Source organism: Phaethon aethereus (genome assembly GCF_964289735.1).
Source record: "Phaethon aethereus genome assembly, chromosome: W".
Classification (NCBI taxonomy): Eukaryota; Metazoa; Chordata; class Aves; order Phaethontiformes; family Phaethontidae; genus Phaethon; species Phaethon aethereus.
The window spans coordinates 20,553,916-20,573,483 of record NC_138581.1 but is presented as its reverse complement, the minus strand read 5'-3'; the positions used below and the strand labels follow the sequence as shown (position 1 = coordinate 20,573,483).

Below are 19,568 nucleotides of genomic sequence, written 5' to 3'. Positions count from 1 at the left end.
ACTAACATTCAAAATGATGTTTAGAACTCTACCAATGGTGCATTCTTTCTCACTGTCCTCCCAAAAGAACTGAAGTCTGACTCTACACACATACACTGTCTGAATACTACTCCACATGATTTTCAAGAGCAAAATAACTGGAACAATACAGATACATTTCTATAATGGTACTTCCAGTTACTGAGAACTATACTTTGGGAAAGATATTAGCAACTTACTTGTGGGAAGTTCTTTTCTTCATCATGCTTGCAGAGACTCCTGCATGACCTACAATATAAATGATGGAATTATTGAACAATAAAGTGTGTTTATACATAATGTCAAAAAGGTATCTCACAGAAAAGTTCTCTTTTTTAAGTAAAAAAAATTAAACACTTCATGTTTAATCACAGATTGATCAGTGAGCTCCTACAATGGAAGGAGGCTCTGAGGAGACAGGCAAGACTATGTACTCACAAAGCTAAGTGAAGAAGTAGGGAGTGACTGATGACAACTGTTACATAAACCTGAACTTATCTCAACACAAAGGAGATGGGAAGTAGTCTTTGTTCTAGATAAATTGGTTACAACAGCTGAGGGAATCAAATGGCTGTGTAACTGCCCTTGAGTTAATAATAATAATAACAATAACAATAATAATAATACATATCTTCCTGAGTTAGCGAGGCCAGAATGGGTGGGTATATACATGGCTCAGCCAAACTGAGTATAAAAACTCAGTATAGAGCCAAAACCGAGTATAAAGACTCATTATAGCGTTTACAGTATAAAAACTGTACAACTAACAGAAAGAACTTTGAAGAGAGCAACAGGCTTGAGCTGGTTTCAACCCACATGTTCCTTCCCAACAACTGGGGATTCCCAGCATCGTGATGGAGACACCAGTAATGAGAATCACATTTGTATTGTGATTTGACTGTATATTGCAACTGCTATACTCTGCTAAATGTATCTTGTACTGTGATTTAAGTAAACTGCTGTGTCATTCTGATAAAGTCCTATATAATGTCAAATAACTTAAAAAACCTAAAGTTGGTATTAAACATTAAACCCTCTACATATAGAATGTCTAAAAGAACCCAGTCAGAGAGTGTTGGACGCATGTATATTATCAGCAAAAAAACCCCTTACGTATCTGTAGAAACATGTTCAGAATTCCATCTATGGATGTTTAAATTCACACCTACAGAGAAATACTTAATTGAGGTTTCTCTACAGATCCAAACAAATTCTTTAACTTTAACATTATGTGCATGTTCCAAGCATAGCTTTGGCATATGTATTTTGAAAATTAATTTTCATAATAGCAGTAGTGTCACACAAGAGTTATGCACAGAAAGGGCAATTAACCTTAAAAGTTTTCATAAATATTTTAAGCTTTGGATTTTCAGATGGAGAAGAGGACATATATCAAGTGACAGAAATGGCAGAATTAAAATAAGACTACATACATCTTGTTTCCAACAGTCAAGCTTGTACTGAATCCATGGAAAAATGCATCTTCAGTTTTAACAACAGCTGGAATCTTAAGTTTTCAAAAATGAGGCCCTCCATGTGAATAGCTACAGTAAAGATCCTATTTACAATTTTTGACTATTAAAAGACCAAGTAAATAGAACTTCCCTTTGAACATGTTTATAAGAACTATCAGCTAGAAATTAAAATAAAAGATATCACAAAAAGTCTGAATAGAAACCCAAAAGACTTTGGGATTTGACTGCAACCACTAAACAAGCATTCTAATGATATCATTAGCCACCCCTTAGTTATATGAGGAAAAAAGTTTTAAAACATACTTAAAAAAAAGAAACCCATTCTCACAAAGTAAAAGAACATGAGCACACAGATTTCATGTTTTCCATTACTGGTTGATGAGACAAAGTAAGATTTAACTAAATCAGCTCAAGTAGTTAAAACGCTATAGAAAAAACACCCACATATTCAGCAGGGTGGTTCAGCACAAAACTTGTTTTCTGTCCTCTGCTCAGAGACTCTGAATCTTACTATAGAGTGCAACACATTTAGCTTTCCAAAACAAAAGGAAGTTTACAGGTACACAGAAGGAAGATCTATTACAGAAGCTGCAAAAAACACAAAGGAGAAGCTATGCACACTACTCAGAATGAATGTTTGCCCTGCTCAGTAACTGCTCACCTTAGGATCTCTTATTTTTTATGGGACTCAAGTTCTACAGCCAGATGTCTTTTCTCTCAAATTCACTTACATGCAAAATTTCTCGGCTATCCATACACAAACTCCATGCATGAAATGACATGTACCAAATTAACAAATATTTACAACACTGAACTAAGAGTTTGAGAGGAGACTACCATTTTTTGCTGTGAAAATGAGCTTGACAGTTCCTGACTGATTTCAAGAACTTGCTTGTTCATGTACCTAGCTCCAAACAAAAGCCAACTTTCCTTAGTGAGTACTGCTCAGTTTCGTGTGTTGGTAATTTAAGGTAGTGCCCAGTCACAAGTGGTGTTTCTCAGGGCTCAGTATTGGGGCCGGTTCTGTTTAGTATCTTTATCAGTGATCAGGATGAGGGGATCGAGTGCACCCTCAGTAAGTTTGCAGACGACACCAAGTTGGGAAGGCCAACAGCATCCTGGCTTGTATCAGAAATAGTGTGGTCAGCAGGACTAGGGAAGTGATTGTCCCCCTGTACTCGGCACTGGTGAGACTGCACCTTGAATACTGTTGGGATCACCCTGCATGGCTCGACCTTAAGGAGAAGGAGCTGTGGCGTTGATCTGCACGGCTTGACCTTAAGAAGAAGGAGCTGTGGCATTGAGAAGCTGGTAAACAGCTGGATATCTGCACGGCTCGGCCTTGAGGAGAAGGAGCTGTGGAAAACAACTAAGAAGCAGCAAAGGAGTGCAGGAACATCTGCAGGCAGCGAATCCTGACTGTGTGAGAGGCGCGTGGACAGCGCGTGATATTTTGTATATAGCCAATTGCAATAATGTGTGTAACAAGCTGTAACCAATCATGAGTGTGTGTGTGCAGTGACTAAGCGAAAATTATGATATATATTGGAGTCAGACAAGACAATAAACGGCTTCGGAATATAACTCTCATAGAGTTGTGAAGTCCATCCTTCTCCCGCAACTGGTGACCCCGACGTGATACGATCTCTGGGATCTCATCGTTGAACACCGGTCGAGCGCAGAGGACGCCATGGGAGAAGCCCGGTTGGAAGAATCGCAGTCAGCGGGACTGACGCAAGGAAAAAGAAAAAGGAACATGTTGCAACGGAGAAGCACCCAGCGAGGTGAGGTGAGCAACCGGGGCGGCATGGGGCAGAAGACATCACATGAAGAAGGGGCGATAGTCAGACTCCTGCTGCATATGCTCTCTAAGAGAGGACTGAAATATGATGAATATACACTTAAAAGGCTCCTAATTTGGAGCCGAAAGAAAGGGTACCCCCCCAATCCGTCTGTGGCGTTTAAGGCAGAGACGTGGGAGGAGATAGGAAAAATGTTATGGGAGCATATTGAGAAAACCGCCGCAGAGTTAGTGACGGCGTGGAAGTTGATATTAACCACATTAAAAGCCTTAAAGGCAGAGAGAAAAGCTGCAGCTGATATGGAGGAGGCTGTTAAACCGCCTTCAACCAATCCCTTTTTAACCAAGTCAGAGGGTACAGGACCTTCAGCAACTCCGACTGCACCTCCTGAGGTGCCAGATGCACCGGGTGAACTGGCCGCATTAGATAAGTCAGAGAAACAGATCTACGATGATATATGTGAGGGCAAGACGGGACAAAGCTGCCCAGAACAATGTACTCAATGTTCCCCTGTGTGCTCGTGTGAAAGATTGATGGGGCGGGCTTCACCACCCCCGAAACCACCCAGGCATAACCGATCGAAAGCCGTAGTTTTGAAGCCCTCAGCCGAGCCCCTGCCACCTTTACGGCCCCCGTTGCCTGATAGCAGTGACGAAGGAGAAGAGCCTGTTGTAGAGACTATAGGGAGGCAAGAGCCTAGAATGAAAGGCGACCCTAGAGAGCGGTGGAAAGACGTTTTTTTAGGAGCGATGAAAGACAAGGAAACAGAGTTACTGATGGCATTTCCCGTTAGTGTACAGCCTCACGGGCCCAATCGCTGGGACTCATTTCACTGGGACTTGATTAAGAAAGTGCGGAAGGCAGTGCAAAATTATGGCTTGCAATCACCTTTCACGCCAGCTCTATTAGACAACATATTCACGGGAATGGTTCTTACACCATGGGATTGTCGGCAGATGATAGATATGTTGTTGACACCAACCCAAAGGTTATTGTGGGCAGACAGATGGTATAAACTCTGTATGCAAGAAGCCCTGAAAAACCTGGAGCGTCAAGACGGCGATCCGCTTCAGAACATTACTATGCAACAAATGACAGGCCAGGGACTGTTTGTGGATGTTAGATTGCAAGCTCGGCTGCCCTTAGAAGCCTTGCAATTAGTTGGGCAACTAGCGTTGAATGCGTTGCGAACAGTCCCTGAGGAGGGAAAGAGGCAACCATCTTATACTCAAATTAGGCAAGGGAGAGATGAACCATATATGTCTTTTGTTGATCGTCTGAGAGACGCTTTGAATAAGGTGTATACCAATGAAGACGCAAAACTAGCAGTGCTGTTGAATTTAGCGGTAGAAAATGCCAATGTAGATTGTAAAAGAATTTTGTTAGCTTTGCCAAAAGAAGCAACGTTAGTACAAATGGTAGAAGCCTGCAACAGAGTAGGCTCTGCCACACATCAGGCAGAAACACTCGCAAGTGCCTTTGCAGCAGCAATTAAGCCATTTATAAATGGAAAAGGGGAGAAAAAATGTTTTAATTGTGGAAAAAGAGGCCATTTTAGAGCTCAGCGCAAGGCCACAAGGAAAGGACCTAGGCAGACTGAGACAGGTCATAAATCCTTCCAACAAGGACCCTTTCAGCAAGGAATAGGCCCAGCAGGAGCACCATGTAGTCGATGTCAAAAATTTGGTCATCAAGCCTCAGAATGCTGTTCAAAGTATCATCGGGATGGTATGAAATTGGGAAACGGACGACCGAGCGCGAAGGCACCCCGCGCGATGACACAAATGGGGAAGCACCACCAGGCTGCTTGGCAAGCCTTAGCGCCCGAACCAGAGGGAGCGCCGGAGTGGACGTGGAAACAACAGTAGAAGTTACCTTATGGGACACATCAGTTTATGATGTCCCAACTAATGCGAATGGACCATTAGGATATGGATTGAGTGCTTTGTTATTAGGACGATCTTTAGCAACAAAGCAGGGACTTTTTGTTCTCCCTGGAGTCATTGACGCTGGTTATACGGGAACCATCAAAGTAATGTTGTGGACTCCATCTCCTCCTGTTGCGGTTCCTGCAGGCACACGTATTGCACAATTGGTGCCTTTTACTGCTTCTGTACCTCAGGCAGCGCAATCAGTGAGGGGGAATGGGGGGTTTGGCTCAACAGGAAGACCAGAAATCTTTCTAGCATTAGATATCAGCAGAAGAAAACCGACTTTGAAAATGAAGTTTAGGCATCCTGACCCCACCATGCGACCGCGACAATGGACCATCGATATGTTAGTGGATACAGGAGCTGATGTGACCATAATCAGTCAGCGAGAGTGGCCGCCAGGCTGGCTGGCTCAGTCTCCAGCTCACAGACTTGTAGGGGTCGGTGGGTTTTCTGCAACACAACAGAGCGTAACAACCCTAACCTGTGAAAATCCAGACGGGCTAGTGTGTTCAGTACGACCCTATGTAGCCGCATTACCATTAAGTTTGCTTGGGCGGGATGTACTGAGTCAAATGAATGTATCACTCTCTAGCGATCCGCAGGGTTTTCGGTAGCGGCCATTGAAACGCGACCTGTGCTCAAACTGGAATAGAAAACCGATGATCCAGTGTGGGTAAATCAATGGCCACTGACCGCAGAAAAGGTCGCCCACCTGGAAGATTTGGTAAAAGAACAGCTACAAAAAGGCCATATTGTGCCAACCACTAGTCCTTGGAACACACCTGTTTTTGTGATTCCAAAGAAAAGTGGAAAATGGAGATTATTGCATGACTTGCGAGAAGTCAATAAGGTTATAGTGGACATGGGAGCCTTGCAACCAGGGCTACCATCTCCCTGTATGATACCGAAGTATTGGAAGCTTTTGATTATAGATCTCAAAGATTGCTTTTTTACAATCCCTCTGCATAAAGACGATGCCAAACATTTTGCATTCTCAGTCCCAAGTACAAACAAGGCGCAACCCATGCAAAGATATCATTGGACAGTATTGCCACAAGGCATGAAAAATTCACCCACGATGTGTCAAATTTATGTAAATTGGGCTTTACAGCCAATCAGAAAAAGGTGGCCTCAATATTTCATCTATCATTATATGGATGACATATTGATGGCTGGTGATCAATTAAATCCGGAAGAAAGGATCGGGGAGCTCGTTGAGCTTTTGAGGCAAAGTGGGCTGCAAGTGGCGCCGGAAAAGATACAAACTGAAGCGCCTTGGAGGTACTTGGGGTGGATGATCACTGAAACGTCGGTGACCCCCCAAAAGGTTGAATTAAGAATTCAGATTAAAACATTAAATGATGTACAAAAATTGGTAGGAGATGTTAATTGGATTCGACCTATTTGTGGGATCACAAACCAAGATATGGAGCCTTTGGTTCAGCTGTTGCGAGGGGATAGCAGGTTAAACTCTCCTCGACAATTGACCAAGGAAGCCCGGGAAGCAGTAGCAAACATTTCTGAAAAGGTAACTCAAGCATTTAGTTCTAGGATAGACCCCTCGATAGGGATCACTTTGGCAGTAATCAATCACGAGCGACATCCCTATGCGCTTATAATACAGTGGATAACAAAGCTAGAATCAAAAGCAGACCCATTGAGAATTTTAGAGTGGGTCTTTTTGCCTCAGCAGCACAGAAAAACCATCACCACGAAAGCAGAGAGTTTTGCAAATTTGATTATGAAAGGACGCAACAGAATTACTGATATATCAGCAAAGGACCTGAAAACGATTTTAATACCATTACAACAAGAATATTTGACTTGGGCTTTGCAGCACTCTGTTCCCTTCCAAACTACATTAGCAGGATTTGAAGGTGACATTCAGATTAATTATCCATCACACAAAATGTTTACCTTTTTTAAAAACCATGAAGTAGAAGAAAAATCAAAGTGTAGTCAATATCCAGTTCAAGGTGCTACAGTATTTATAGATGGTGGTGGGAAAACAGGCAAGGCAGCAATAGTATGGCGAGAGCACGGAGAATGGAAAGAACGGGTACTTGTCGTGCCAGGATCAGTTCAAAAGGTAGAACTACAGGCAGTAATTGAAGCCTTTAAATTATGGTCTGAAGAACCTGTGAATATAATTACTGATTCTTTATATGTAGCTGGAGTACTCCAAAGATTGGAAGGTTCAATCCTCAGACAGGTACAGCTGAGGAACAGCTATATCAACAATTTAGAACGCTTTGTTTTTTATTGCAGAAAAGACGACATCCTTATTACGTTACGCATATACGCAGCCATACCAACCTTCCAGGGGAATTGGTGGAAGGAAATGCAAGAGCTGATCGGCTGACTGCCACAGTATGGGCTGGACCTGTCCCGGACCGTTTAGGTCAAGCACAAGCCTCTCATGCCTTTTTCCATCAATCTGCCAAAGTTTTAGCGAGACAATTTAATCTAAGTGCAGGTGACGCTAGAGCTATTATACAGACTTGTGCTGATTGTCAACAAATAGGCCCAGGAATCGCGATTACAACAAGTCCCCGAGGATTGCATTCGCTACAACTATGGCAGATGGATGTGACACATGTCGCTGACTTCAGAAGATTTAAATATGTTCATGTTTCAATTGATTGCTATTCTGCAGTAGTTTGGGCCACTGCACAAACAGGAGAAACTAGTAGGCATGTACAAAAGCATTTGCGAGCTGCATTCGCAGCCCATGGTATACCCCTACAAATTAAAACCGATAATGGTCCTGGTTATGTAGCCCAGTCAACCCAACGATTTTTTGCTCAATGGGGAGTGACGCATGTTACTGGAATACCGCATTCCCCAACTGGACAAGCTATTGTTGAACAAATGAATCATTCCCTGAAGTGTTTATTGCAAAAACAAAAAGGGGGAGAGGCTACCACACCACCCCAAGAACGTTTGAATAAAGCCTTATATGTGTTAAATTATTTGCATCTAGCAGAAGGAGAAACATGTAAAAGGAATGACAGGAAGCCTATGTGAGTTAACACAAAATGTGCAAGTAAAAGTTAAAAATTTGGAAAAGAATATGTGGGAAGGACCTTTTCAACTGCTAACCTGGGGACGAGGTTATGTTTGTGTCATTACAGATTCTGGAACTTGTTGGGTGCCTGCAAAATGGGTAAAACCATGGGTGAAACAGTCACCATCGTCATCGTTGGACACATCTTGACACTATCAGGTGTCATCGCAACCTGGATGCCACCTCAGCCAAAAGAAAATGTATGGGTAACATTAGCAAATCAAACAGGACAGGACACCTTCTGTCTGTCTCTTTCCTCCCCGGGCAATCCCTTTTCAATCTGCCAGAAGGGTTATGGTGGCTGTGTGGAGATCAATGGGCTGGGAAACAGCTGCCCGGGAACTGGTCAGGGGACTGTGCCATGGGTGTCCTAGTTCCTAATTTGAGAATTATCATTAGACAAACATGGAAAGCTTTTAAGGCAAAGTGCTCTATAACTACAAATCCTTTGGTAAGATATAATATTGGTTTTCATAGCTTTATAGCTTCTATCGCTAGGAGTAGTACAGCTAGAATTGTTTGCCTTGTAATATTCTGCTATTAATTTAAGCATAGTTGATATGTGACTGCTGGATTATGGTAAGATGCCATGTGAACAAAACCCACGAACCAATAGACGGGATGGCTGTGGCGCGTGCAGCACGTCTGGCCAGCGGGCACATGCGCCATAGGTTCCCTGTGTTGAAAGGTGACAACCGAGGCGTATTCCGACACTCGCTGGCCACGTGTGTCGAAACTCATTCCTTGGCAAATGTATAAATACCGGGATTTCCCGAAGAGCAGGGGGATCGGTGTACGGCAAGGCCACCGTTGCCTCCGTGGGGACGCCCACGTAAAGCTGGCACCTACCGACTGCTGGGCTGAGTTCGCGGCACAGGACGATACAATGTACAGATGTCCATCTTCCTCACAGTCCTTAGGTTGCAAATGACACATCAGGTTTTGTTTATAGATAAACAAAAAGGGGGAGATGTTGGGATCACCCTGCATGGCTCGACCTTAAGGAGAAGGAGCTGTGGCGTTGATCTGCACGGCTCGACCTTAAGAAGAAGGAGCTGTGGCATTGAGAAGCTGGTAAACAGCTGGATATCTGCACGGCTCGGCCTTGAGGAGAAGGAGCCTTGGAAAACAACTAAGAAGCAGCAAAGGAGTGCAGGAACATCTGCAGGCAGCGAATCCTGACTGTGTGAGAGGCGCGTGGACAGCGCGTGATATTTTGTATATAGCCAATTGCAATAATGTGTGTAACAAGCTGTAACCAATCATGAGTGTGTACGCAGTGACTAAAAGATTACGATATATATTGGAGTCAGACAAGACAATAAACGGCTTCGGAATATAACTCTCATAGAGTTGTGAAGTCCATCCTTCTCCCACAGAATATTGTGTTCAGTTTTGGGCCCCTCACTACAAGAAGGACATTGAGTTGCTGGAGCGTGTCCAGAGAAGAGCAATGAAGCTGGTGAGGGGTCTGGAGAACAAGTCTTAAGAGGAGCGGCTGAGGGAACTGGGGTTGTTTAGTCTGGAGAAGAGGAGGCTGAGGTGAGACCTTATCGCTCTCTACAACTACCTGAAAGGAGGTTGTAGAGAGGTGGGTGTCGGTCTCTTCTCCCAAGTAACAACAAGTAATAGGACAAGAGGAAGCAGCCTCAAGTTGCGCCAGGGGAGGTTTAGATTGGATATTAGGAAAAATTTCTTCACTTAAAGGGTTATCAAGCATTGGAACAGGCTGCCCAGGGAAGTGGTTGAGTCACCATCCCTGGAGATATTTAAAAGAGTGTAGATGTGGCACTTAGGGACATGGTTTAGTGGTGGACTTGGCAGTGTTAGGTTTACGGTTGGACTCGATCTTAAAGGTCTTTTCCAACCTAAACGATTCTATGATCCTGTGATTCTAACAAAAAGTTATGGCATTTAGATTAATAATGTTAATATAGCCTACTTAAAAGAAAAGATGATAACAAGGTACATGAAGATCACAACACAAGAAAGACATGGACACATTGGAGCGGGTCCAGAGGAGGGCCACATAAATTATCAAGCATCTGGAACACCTCTCCTATGAAGAAAGGCTGAGAGACTTGGGGTTGTCCAGCCTGGAGAAGAAAAGGCTCTGGGGAGACCTTACTGAGCCTTACTGTGGATTGAAAGCAGCCCTGCCAAGAAAGACTTGGGGGTACTGGTAGATGAAAAATTGGACATGATCTATCAATGTGCACTTGCAGCCCAGAAAGACATTTGTATCCTGGGCCACATCAAAAGAAGCGTGGCCAGCAGGTCGAGGGAAGTGATTCTGCCCCTCTACTCAGCTCTGGTGAGACCCCACCTGGAGTACTGCATCCAGCTTTGGGGTCCCCAGTGCAAAAGACCTGGACCTGTTAGAGTGGGTGCAGAGGAGGACCATGAAAATGTTAAGAGGGATGGAACACCTCTCCTATGAAGAAAGGCTGAGAGAGTTGGGGTTTTTCAGCCTGGAGAAGAGAAGGCTCCAGGGAGACCTTACTGTGGCCTTTCAATATGTAAAGGGGAATATATATGAAAGATGGAGAGAGACTTTTTACCAGGGCCTGTAGTGACAGGATAAGGCGTAATGGTTTTAAACTGAAAGAGGGTAGGTTTAGATTGGACACAAGGAAAAAATTCTTTATGATGAGGGTGGTGAGACATTGGAACAGGTTGCCCAGAGAAGTTGCGGATTCCCCATCCCTGGAAACATTCAAGGTCAGGTTGGATGGGGCTTTGAGCAACCTGATCTAGTGAAAGATGTCCCTGCCCACGGTAGAAGGGTTGGAACTAGATGATATTTAAAGGTCCCTTCCAACCCCAATCATTCTATGATTTTGACAAAATCATCCTAGTACTGACTACAAGCCTATTGGCCATAGTACACATTTGTATTTTGTATTGTCTGAATACATTAATGTCTCAAGGAAATGCAAACTCCTCTCATCTTAAATTGTGTAGTACTTCACATCCTCTGAAACTGTAACAGGAGCTCACTGAACAGTGAATACTCCTCTCCCTTATAGCAGCTATAAATTGGGAGATGGAACAACATGGAATTCTTATGTTTAACATATTTTAGTTTTATCCTTACAGAGTAAGGCCAAAATCAAAATCACCCAATGAATATTCCTGCCTGAATCTATCTTTACTCAGGCAAATTACCTCAGCAATATAGCTTTTCAAATGTAAATGAAAAAAACACAAGAACTCTACAAACTACTTGTATGGTCCAAGTTCAATAGCATCCAGATGTTTAGAACTGTATCTAAACTTCAAAGGCGGGGGGTGTGTGTGTGTGTGGTGTTTAAGATGTCAACAGTAATTCTCACTCTGGAAAGCATGTTCATTACTACTACAGCAGTACACCAATAAGCCCTGCAAGCATTAGTGAGGAGTTTTAAATCAAGACAAGTCCAAAGATAAAGCATGAGAAACAAAGTGCTTACACAGTTCATATGCTGCCAATATCTCTCTTTCAGCTGGAGGATAGCGGGCCTCGGATCCTCTGTACCCCCGACTCCAAAACCCTAAGGGTCGACCTCAAGTCTCTCCTGAAACGTTCTGCCAGAGACTCGAGGTAGGGTCATTTTCCCCAGCTGCAGTCTAGAGCATATTTTTAACATCTTCTCCTATCCGGGCTGGCCCAAGGGCTACTGCATTTACTGCTACTGTTTAATTTGTTCGAAGGCTTGTCGTTGCTCAGGGCCTCATTTGAAATCATTCTTGTTCTGGGTCACTTGATAGAGAGGGCTTACAATCAGACTGTAATTTGGCATATGCATTCTCCAAAACCCACAGCACCTAAGAAAGCTTGTGTTTCCTTTTTGCTAGTTGGTGGAGACATAGCTGTTATTTTGTGGATCACATCTATTGGGATCTGAAAATGACCATCTTGCCATTTTATTCCTAAAAACTGGATCTCCTGTGCAGGACCCTTGACCTTACTTTGTTTTATGGCAAAATCAGCTTTTGTAAGGATTTGAAATATTTTCTTCCCTTTCTCAAAAATGTCTTCTGATGTGTTACCCCATACGATGATGTCATCAATGTATTGCAGGTGTTCTGGAGCTTCACCCTGTTCCAGTGCAGTTTGTATCAGCCCATGGTAAATAGTAGGGCTGTGCTTCCACCCTGGGGCACTCGATTCCAGGTTTACTGGACACCCCTCCAAGTGAAAGCAAACTGTGGCCTGCACTCTGACACGAAAGGGATTGAGAAAAACACGTTAGCAATATCAATGGTGGCATACCACTTGGCTGCCTTTGACAGTTTTCCTGGAAGAACCCCCTTTTGCGATCGTTCTGCCTTGCAACTCACGTACCTGGGCCTATAAGGTTGAGGTAGATTTTCCATCCCACTTCTTCATGTCCTCTCCATGGTCACACAGATAAAAAAACACAGGGGGGCCCGAGGTCTGTACCCCCTGTATCCTCTCTCTTGAGCAGAAGAATGCTTACTCCTAACAGCTGAGATACTGGTCCATACAGGTGGGGAGTAGGACATATCCTCTTTGAGTTGATGGAGCTTCTGGAACAGTTCTTTGAACAGGTGTTCAGACTTTTTGGATAGTTTTTCCACAGCCAAGATGCAGGCCTGTAGGGAGGAGAGATTTTCTTCGTATTGCCGGAGTTGACCAGCCAATTCATCCTCCGTTGGTCCCTCTTTGTCTTTCCAGGTCATTATGCCAATTCATTGGCATACAACAACAGTGCACTCTGTACAAACTTCCACCACGTGGATCGTGTGCACTGGACTTCATCTGGATCTGTGTTGTCTGGGTTATTATAAATCACCTCCATCATGGCTAATTCCCTCAGGTACTGGATACCTCCCTCCATGGTGGTCCACTTGCCTGGGTGACATAACATCCTCCTTGAATTACAGAATCATAGAATAGTTTGGGTTGGAAGGGACCTTTAAAGGTCATCTAGTCCAACCCTCCTGCAATGAGCAGGGACATCTTCAACTAGAGCAGGTTGCTCAGAGCTCCGTCCAACCTGACCTTGAATGTTTCCAGGGATGAGGCATCTACCACCTCTCTGGGCAACCTGTGCCAGTGGTTCACCACCCTCATTGTGAAACATTTCTTCCTTATGTCTAGTCTGAATCTACCCTCTTTTAGCTTAAAACCATTACCCCTTGTCGTATTGCAACAGGCCCTGCTAAACAGTCTGTCCCCATCTTTCTTCTAAGCCCCCTTTAAGTACTGAAAGGCTGCAATAAGGTCTCCCCGGAGCCTTCTCTTCTCCAGGCTGAACAACCCCAACTCTCTCATCCTGTCCTCATAGGAGAGGTGTTCCATCCCTCTGATCATTTTTGTGGCCCTCCTCTGGACCCGCTCCAACAGGTCCATGTCTTTCCTGTGCTGAGGGCTCCAGAGCTGGATGCAGTACTCTGAAGGGATACCTTTCCTTCATGCCAGACAGGAGTTGCCTCCAGAGACTGAGGGCTCGTGTCTTTTTTCCAGTCGCCTTGTCAATGCCCCCTTCCCTAGACAGGAATCCCAGCTGCTTGGCCTCCCTACCCTCTAATTCCAGGCTACTGGCCCCATTATCCCAGCATCGGAGCAGCCAGGTGACAATGTGCTCGCCTGGACGACGGCTGAAGTCTTTTTGCATATCTCGCAGCTCACTCAGGGATAAGGATCGGGTGGTTATCTCTGGTTCTGCCTCTTCCTCCTTTGGTTCTCGTGATAGCCCTTCTTCATCATCCTTCACTAAACCATCTGACTTTTGTGTCCATTTCTTCTTGTGGGTAGGGGTGACTGATACCTGCATGGGTTGGTTCTCTCGTTCATCTGCAGTGTCTATTGACAGGATCTGAGTAGCTGCAGTGCCTGTCACCAGGGTTTGAGTAGCTGCAGTGCCCGTTGTTGGGGTGGTATTTTTAAATAATTGTTTAACTTTAAACAAGACCTGAAACACATTCACGAGTAGGAGCAACAGGAGCATGCTGGTTTGAACACCCCAAGGATATTCAGAATTCTCAAGTGCTATTATAACTAGCCTCGAGGAGAAGGGGAAGGTGAAGGAAGGTGTCTCCCCCGTTGACTGGCTCTCCAAGGAGAAAAGGTAAAAAGTGTAATTATTAATAGTTTCTGAGAGATGGCTCCCAAAGTACAGAGATGATGGCAATGCTGAGTACAGATACCAGATTAGTCTCACGACCAGCCATTTTATCATATCATAAGCCACTGTTACAAAGTACAGCACAATGATAACCTTGACCCAGTTCCCAGAGATAATAAACAGCACAACAGGAACCATATATACAGCAAGTAAGGTGTCACAGAACACAACCCTGAGAACAAGGCACAAGAACTTTGAGAGCAAATAAATCAACATTGTAACCAGCGACTATCAAACTAATATAATGAAGGCTTATAACAAATTTGTTCTAACACACTCTGGTCAGATTTGTTGTTATCTCATCCCATCATGCCCCACGTTGGGCGCCAAAAAGGACTGTTGTGATTTAAGCCGGCAGGTTGCTAAAACAACACAGCCATTCACTCACCCTCCCCCCTCGCAGCAGGATGGGTGAGAAAATTGGGGGGGGGAAGGTAGAACTCATGGGTTGAGATAAAGACAGTTTAATAGGACAGGACAAAAAAAAAAAGAGAATAATAATAATGAGAATAATAATAATGATAAAAGAATATACAAAACAAGTGATACACAGCACAACCGCCCACCACCCGCTGACTGATGCCCAGTTAGTTCCCGAACCATGGCCCCTCCCTGGCCAACACCCCCAGTTTATATACTGAGCATGACATTGTATGTGATGGAATATCCCTTTGGCTAATTTGGGTCAGCTGTCCTGGCTGTGTCCCCTTCCAGCTTCCTGTGCACTTCCGCCTTCTTGCTGGTGGGACAGAGCATAGGAAGCTTAACAGTCTTTGACTGCTTAGCAACGATTGAAAACATCAGTATGTTATCAATGTTATTTGCATCCCAAATCCAAAACACAGCACTATACAGCTATCAGGAAGAAAATTAACTCTATCCCCGGCAAAACCAGGACAGCATGGTGCAAAATGAAGGTGCTAATTACAGTATAAAATATAATAAAATAACAATGGAAAGTGTGACCATCTAAAATAAGTCTTTTTTTTTAAATTAAGAGGACAAATAGTGAAATTTTCTAGTAAACACATACAGTAAAATTACCTGTTTTCATTCACAAAAATCACCCTCTACATAAAGATCACACTGTGATACCTCAAATCTGCTGTAGTTTTATTGTTCATTGTATGTCACAATTAGATGATTAGACAAAATTCTAGTAAAAGTTACCTTTCAAAACCTAATGTGTAACTCCCACAGTACCCAGCTAATGCTTAGAAGTCAACCATACTGATAGTAAGTACCAGGTCAAAGCCTACTTTCTTTTCTATTACAAATAAAATTCTCCTTCCACAAATACTCTGGTGGTATCAAGAAGAAGGATGACTCATATCAGCTGGCTGAATGAAAAGTAATTGAAGCAAATGTCTAAAACTCTGCACTGGGTTTCTCCTTTAAAACTATCTATTAAAAATACTTTCAGGAACTATCTTTGAAATCGCTAGATGTTTCAAATGAGTGAAAGCAAACTAACATTAATGCAAGCTAGTCACGAGTAAAAATTGTTTTGAAACAAAAAGCTTTCAAAGAAATCTTCCAATATCGGTTGCTTCACTTCTGAATGAACTGGGTAAGTATTTAAAAGCACCATAATGGACTATTACTTGGGTATTTTAAAAATTAATTGAGCTTTCCCAATTTTATATGAAACTGATTTGGTTTCATGAGAACTTTTTGGAAAGCACCAATAAAAGATGGTCAGGGTTAGATGATGTGCTGCACCATTTGTCTACAAAGTTTTTCACTGTGCAAGTCACTAGTGAGTTTTGCAGTACAAAATAGGAAGGGCATTATTTCCCCTGCCGAAGAACATGAGGTAATTCCAGAAGAGAGAAAACAATTACAGAGAAAGTTACATTACTCAGCTAAGTTCAACTAAAAAGCAAATAATTAAACAGAGGAATAAATGAACAGCATTCACTTTCAACATTTTCATCCACAAAATGCTGGACTGTAGAATTCTTAACTTGCAATTGATAATTTCTAGACCCTGTCCTGCAAACTAGTCCAAACAGAATGCACAGCTAAAACAGTCTGGCTTAGGTTATACAAGTCAAATACTAGCATACAGAACAATTCTTGACTGGTAACTTGATTTTTTGTTGTGTCGTTGCTGATAATCCTTACTACAGAGTCCACAAGATTTACTGAGATTCATTAGTCTATCGAGCTGCAAAACTTTGAGTTAGCCTAACCAGTCATAAAAGGCTAAGTGGTTACTCATATTTTGAGTTTCTTCAAATAAAGAATTCTTTAAAATACTTTGACTAATTATTTCAGTTTACAAAACACATGATGTGGCAATAATCTCTGTATATATTTAGAAAAACCTTTCTGAAGTGCTTTTGAGAGATGCTCTTTCACAATTACTATCTGATCAATTTCTATAAAATCATTAAAAATTTTACTGCAAGTTATAAATATATGGTGAATACATTACTCTCTATTTTCTATCACTTCTGAGATGAGCAAAAGAGACATTTTCCCCTTAAAGTGTTAGTCTATGGTATAGAATATCCCCTTGGTCATTTGGGGTAAGGGGTTCCAGCTGTGTCCCCTCTCAACTTCTTCTGCACCCCCAGCCTACTTGCTGCAGGGGGGCAGCATGAGAAAGGGAGAAGGTCTTGACTCTGTGTAAGCACTGTTCAGCAATAACTAAAATATCAGTGTGTTATCAACACTGTTTTCAGCACAAATCCAAAATATAGCACCATGCAAGCTACTATGAAGAAATTTAACTCTATGCCAGACAAAACCAGTACAACTTCTTATATATAAGTCTGTAAAGCTTAATTAAATTTATTTATATCCTTTCAATTCCACAGTTTCTATAATGAAAGCAATAATTCTTATCTTAAAAAAACCACACAAAAAAACCCCCCAGCCACAAACAAACAATAACAGCTTCATAAAGCCATGAGTACATAAGAAAAATCTATAAACTAAGGACACTTTTTTACCCCCTAAAAAACAACAAACCAACCCCCCAAAATTCAGTAACACCTCACCTGCATCAGCTCTGGACCGCTGACCTGGCGATTTTCCAAATGGGGTCTTCATTCATCTGTGTTTAAGTGAGCAGCAAAGCTGCTAGACTAGGGTGAAAATCCGGTTCTTCCCAACTCCCAAAATATCTTCTTAGTCTCGTAATACAACAGCTACTTATTAATCCACCATCCAATCACCAATTTGTTCTTCCTCAAATATAGGAGAAGTACTTTCAATTATATCACACTGAAAAACAAACCAGAAAGTATAGTCTGATTTGAGACCTGGTTAAAACAAACATTGAAGTGAAACAAAATATTTTTTCTTTCATGCTCAATGAGAAGTGTCTTCATATTCTGTTATTCTGGATGCATTAAGTAAACAGAGGGCAAATAGGCAAGACAGCCAAATATTAAGGCTCCTACTTTTCCTCATATTCTCAATGCAAGTTCTGTATCAGATCAAAGTCATCCACAGACAGACACACATAGAAAAACTTCATTTAAAAAAACAGCTTTGCTTAGTATAGGGAAGAATGACTACTACTTTAAAAACCCTGCCTGAAAGCAGAAGAAACTGCACTACCTTCACCAGAGGTAAAGCACAAACCAAATACTTCCATTTGTTAGAAAACAAACCAAAATGCTTCACACCCACATATCAGAAATCCTTCTCTACAGATACGTTAAAAAAACTGTAGAAAAAATCTTAACACTTAAAAGATAAAAACCCCACAGATTCTATTGCAACACTCAAATTACCAATTTGTTAAGTCATTAGTTTATAGAAGATCTGCAGAAGTCATTGGTGATACACTACACCTAAATTCAGATTCCTGAAGCATTTAGTAATCACATTCCTCTAGATTAGGGAGATATGGGAAGACAATGCTTTAAAGTCTTTTCCAAGATTTAAATTACAGATACTTGTTATCACCTAAAATTTTGAAGAATTACAGATCAATTATTTCAGACTAATGTTTCTCTCACTTGTTTTCTTCCCAACAGCAGCTTTGGAACCTGCTGTTAATTTTGACAAAAGGGTAAAAAAACAGAGGAATGCCCCTAACTAGTGACCCAGCTGTGGGAAAAGATGTGCCTTACTGAACAACCGAATATACAAGGATATGCCTTGAGGTATAGTACAAGTGCTATGCTGAAACTTGCATTTACATCTACTAAAACTTGATCAATTCTTCCATAAATCCCATCCACTAACTCCTAGGAATATTAGATCAATGCAGAGGAATATTCCTAGGAATAAAGAGCAATAGAGACACAAACAAAATCAAATACTTGTTTCTGGTGTTCCTAGTTTAAGCAAATATTTGGCAATTCATAGTTTTTTGAAAGATTTGTGCTATATTTGGGAAGAACTTTTTAGACATTCAGTCAGGAAGCAATAAGAATTTGTGAAATTAAACTTAAATATCCTTTTAAAGGAACTTATCAGTTTTTCCATATTTTGTCTCTTCCTGAAACCTACTCATTATAAACACAGTAATGCTGAACAGTACCAGAGGAATAATATTCATGGTTTAAAACACATTTGAAGAAACAATAGGAAACAATTAGCTTGCCTATTTTACTAGAACACAAAAACATTTTTATACCAAAGACACAAAAAATATTTCACTATAGTTTAAAATATACTTCCATATTCAGTCTTACAAGGACTGTATACACATGGAAGAGAAATTAACGTTTTTTCCTTCACGTGAGATGAGAGATTATGGTTTAGAGAGAATCAACTGTAATCTAGCATTATACTTTTATACTAAATAAACAACAAAAAAACCCTAACCACACACACATGAAAAGTATCAGCACTTAATTAAAATACCCTTTTCCAGTAAGCTATTGACTTGTCATCCAGGGAGTTGCAAATATTTCATAACATCTGTATGTATTCTATGTGGGTTGGTTTTTTTCCGATTTGTAATCCACAGCTGCCAGAGTCCAATGCTTTCTGACCAGGCTCTTTTATATATTCCATGCATGGTGGGTGTGATGTTACACGGGATTTCTGATTTAGCAGAGTGATCCAGCAATATACCCAAATCACAGTACAAGTGTAAGTTACACCTAGCAAAATATAGCAATTTCAATACACAGTTCAATCACAATACCAATGTGATCCCCATTACTGGT

General features: G+C 41.9%; 1 protein-coding gene across 1 annotated transcript in view; it reads right to left on the bottom strand.

The window, feature by feature from the left end:
* Positions 1-17,490, bottom strand: part of LOC309415193 (spindlin-Z) — a gene marked incomplete at both ends in the record, with an annotated part of 44,250 nt that extends 26,760 nt beyond the window's left edge. The window contains 2 exons of the mRNA XM_082012642.1: positions 219-267; positions 17,439-17,490. Of these exons, the coding sequence (XP_081868768.1) occupies positions 219-267; positions 17,439-17,490 (101 nt within the window). The remainder of the gene's footprint in view (positions 1-218; positions 268-17,438) is intronic.
* Positions 17,491-19,568: the final 2,078 nt, after the last annotated feature.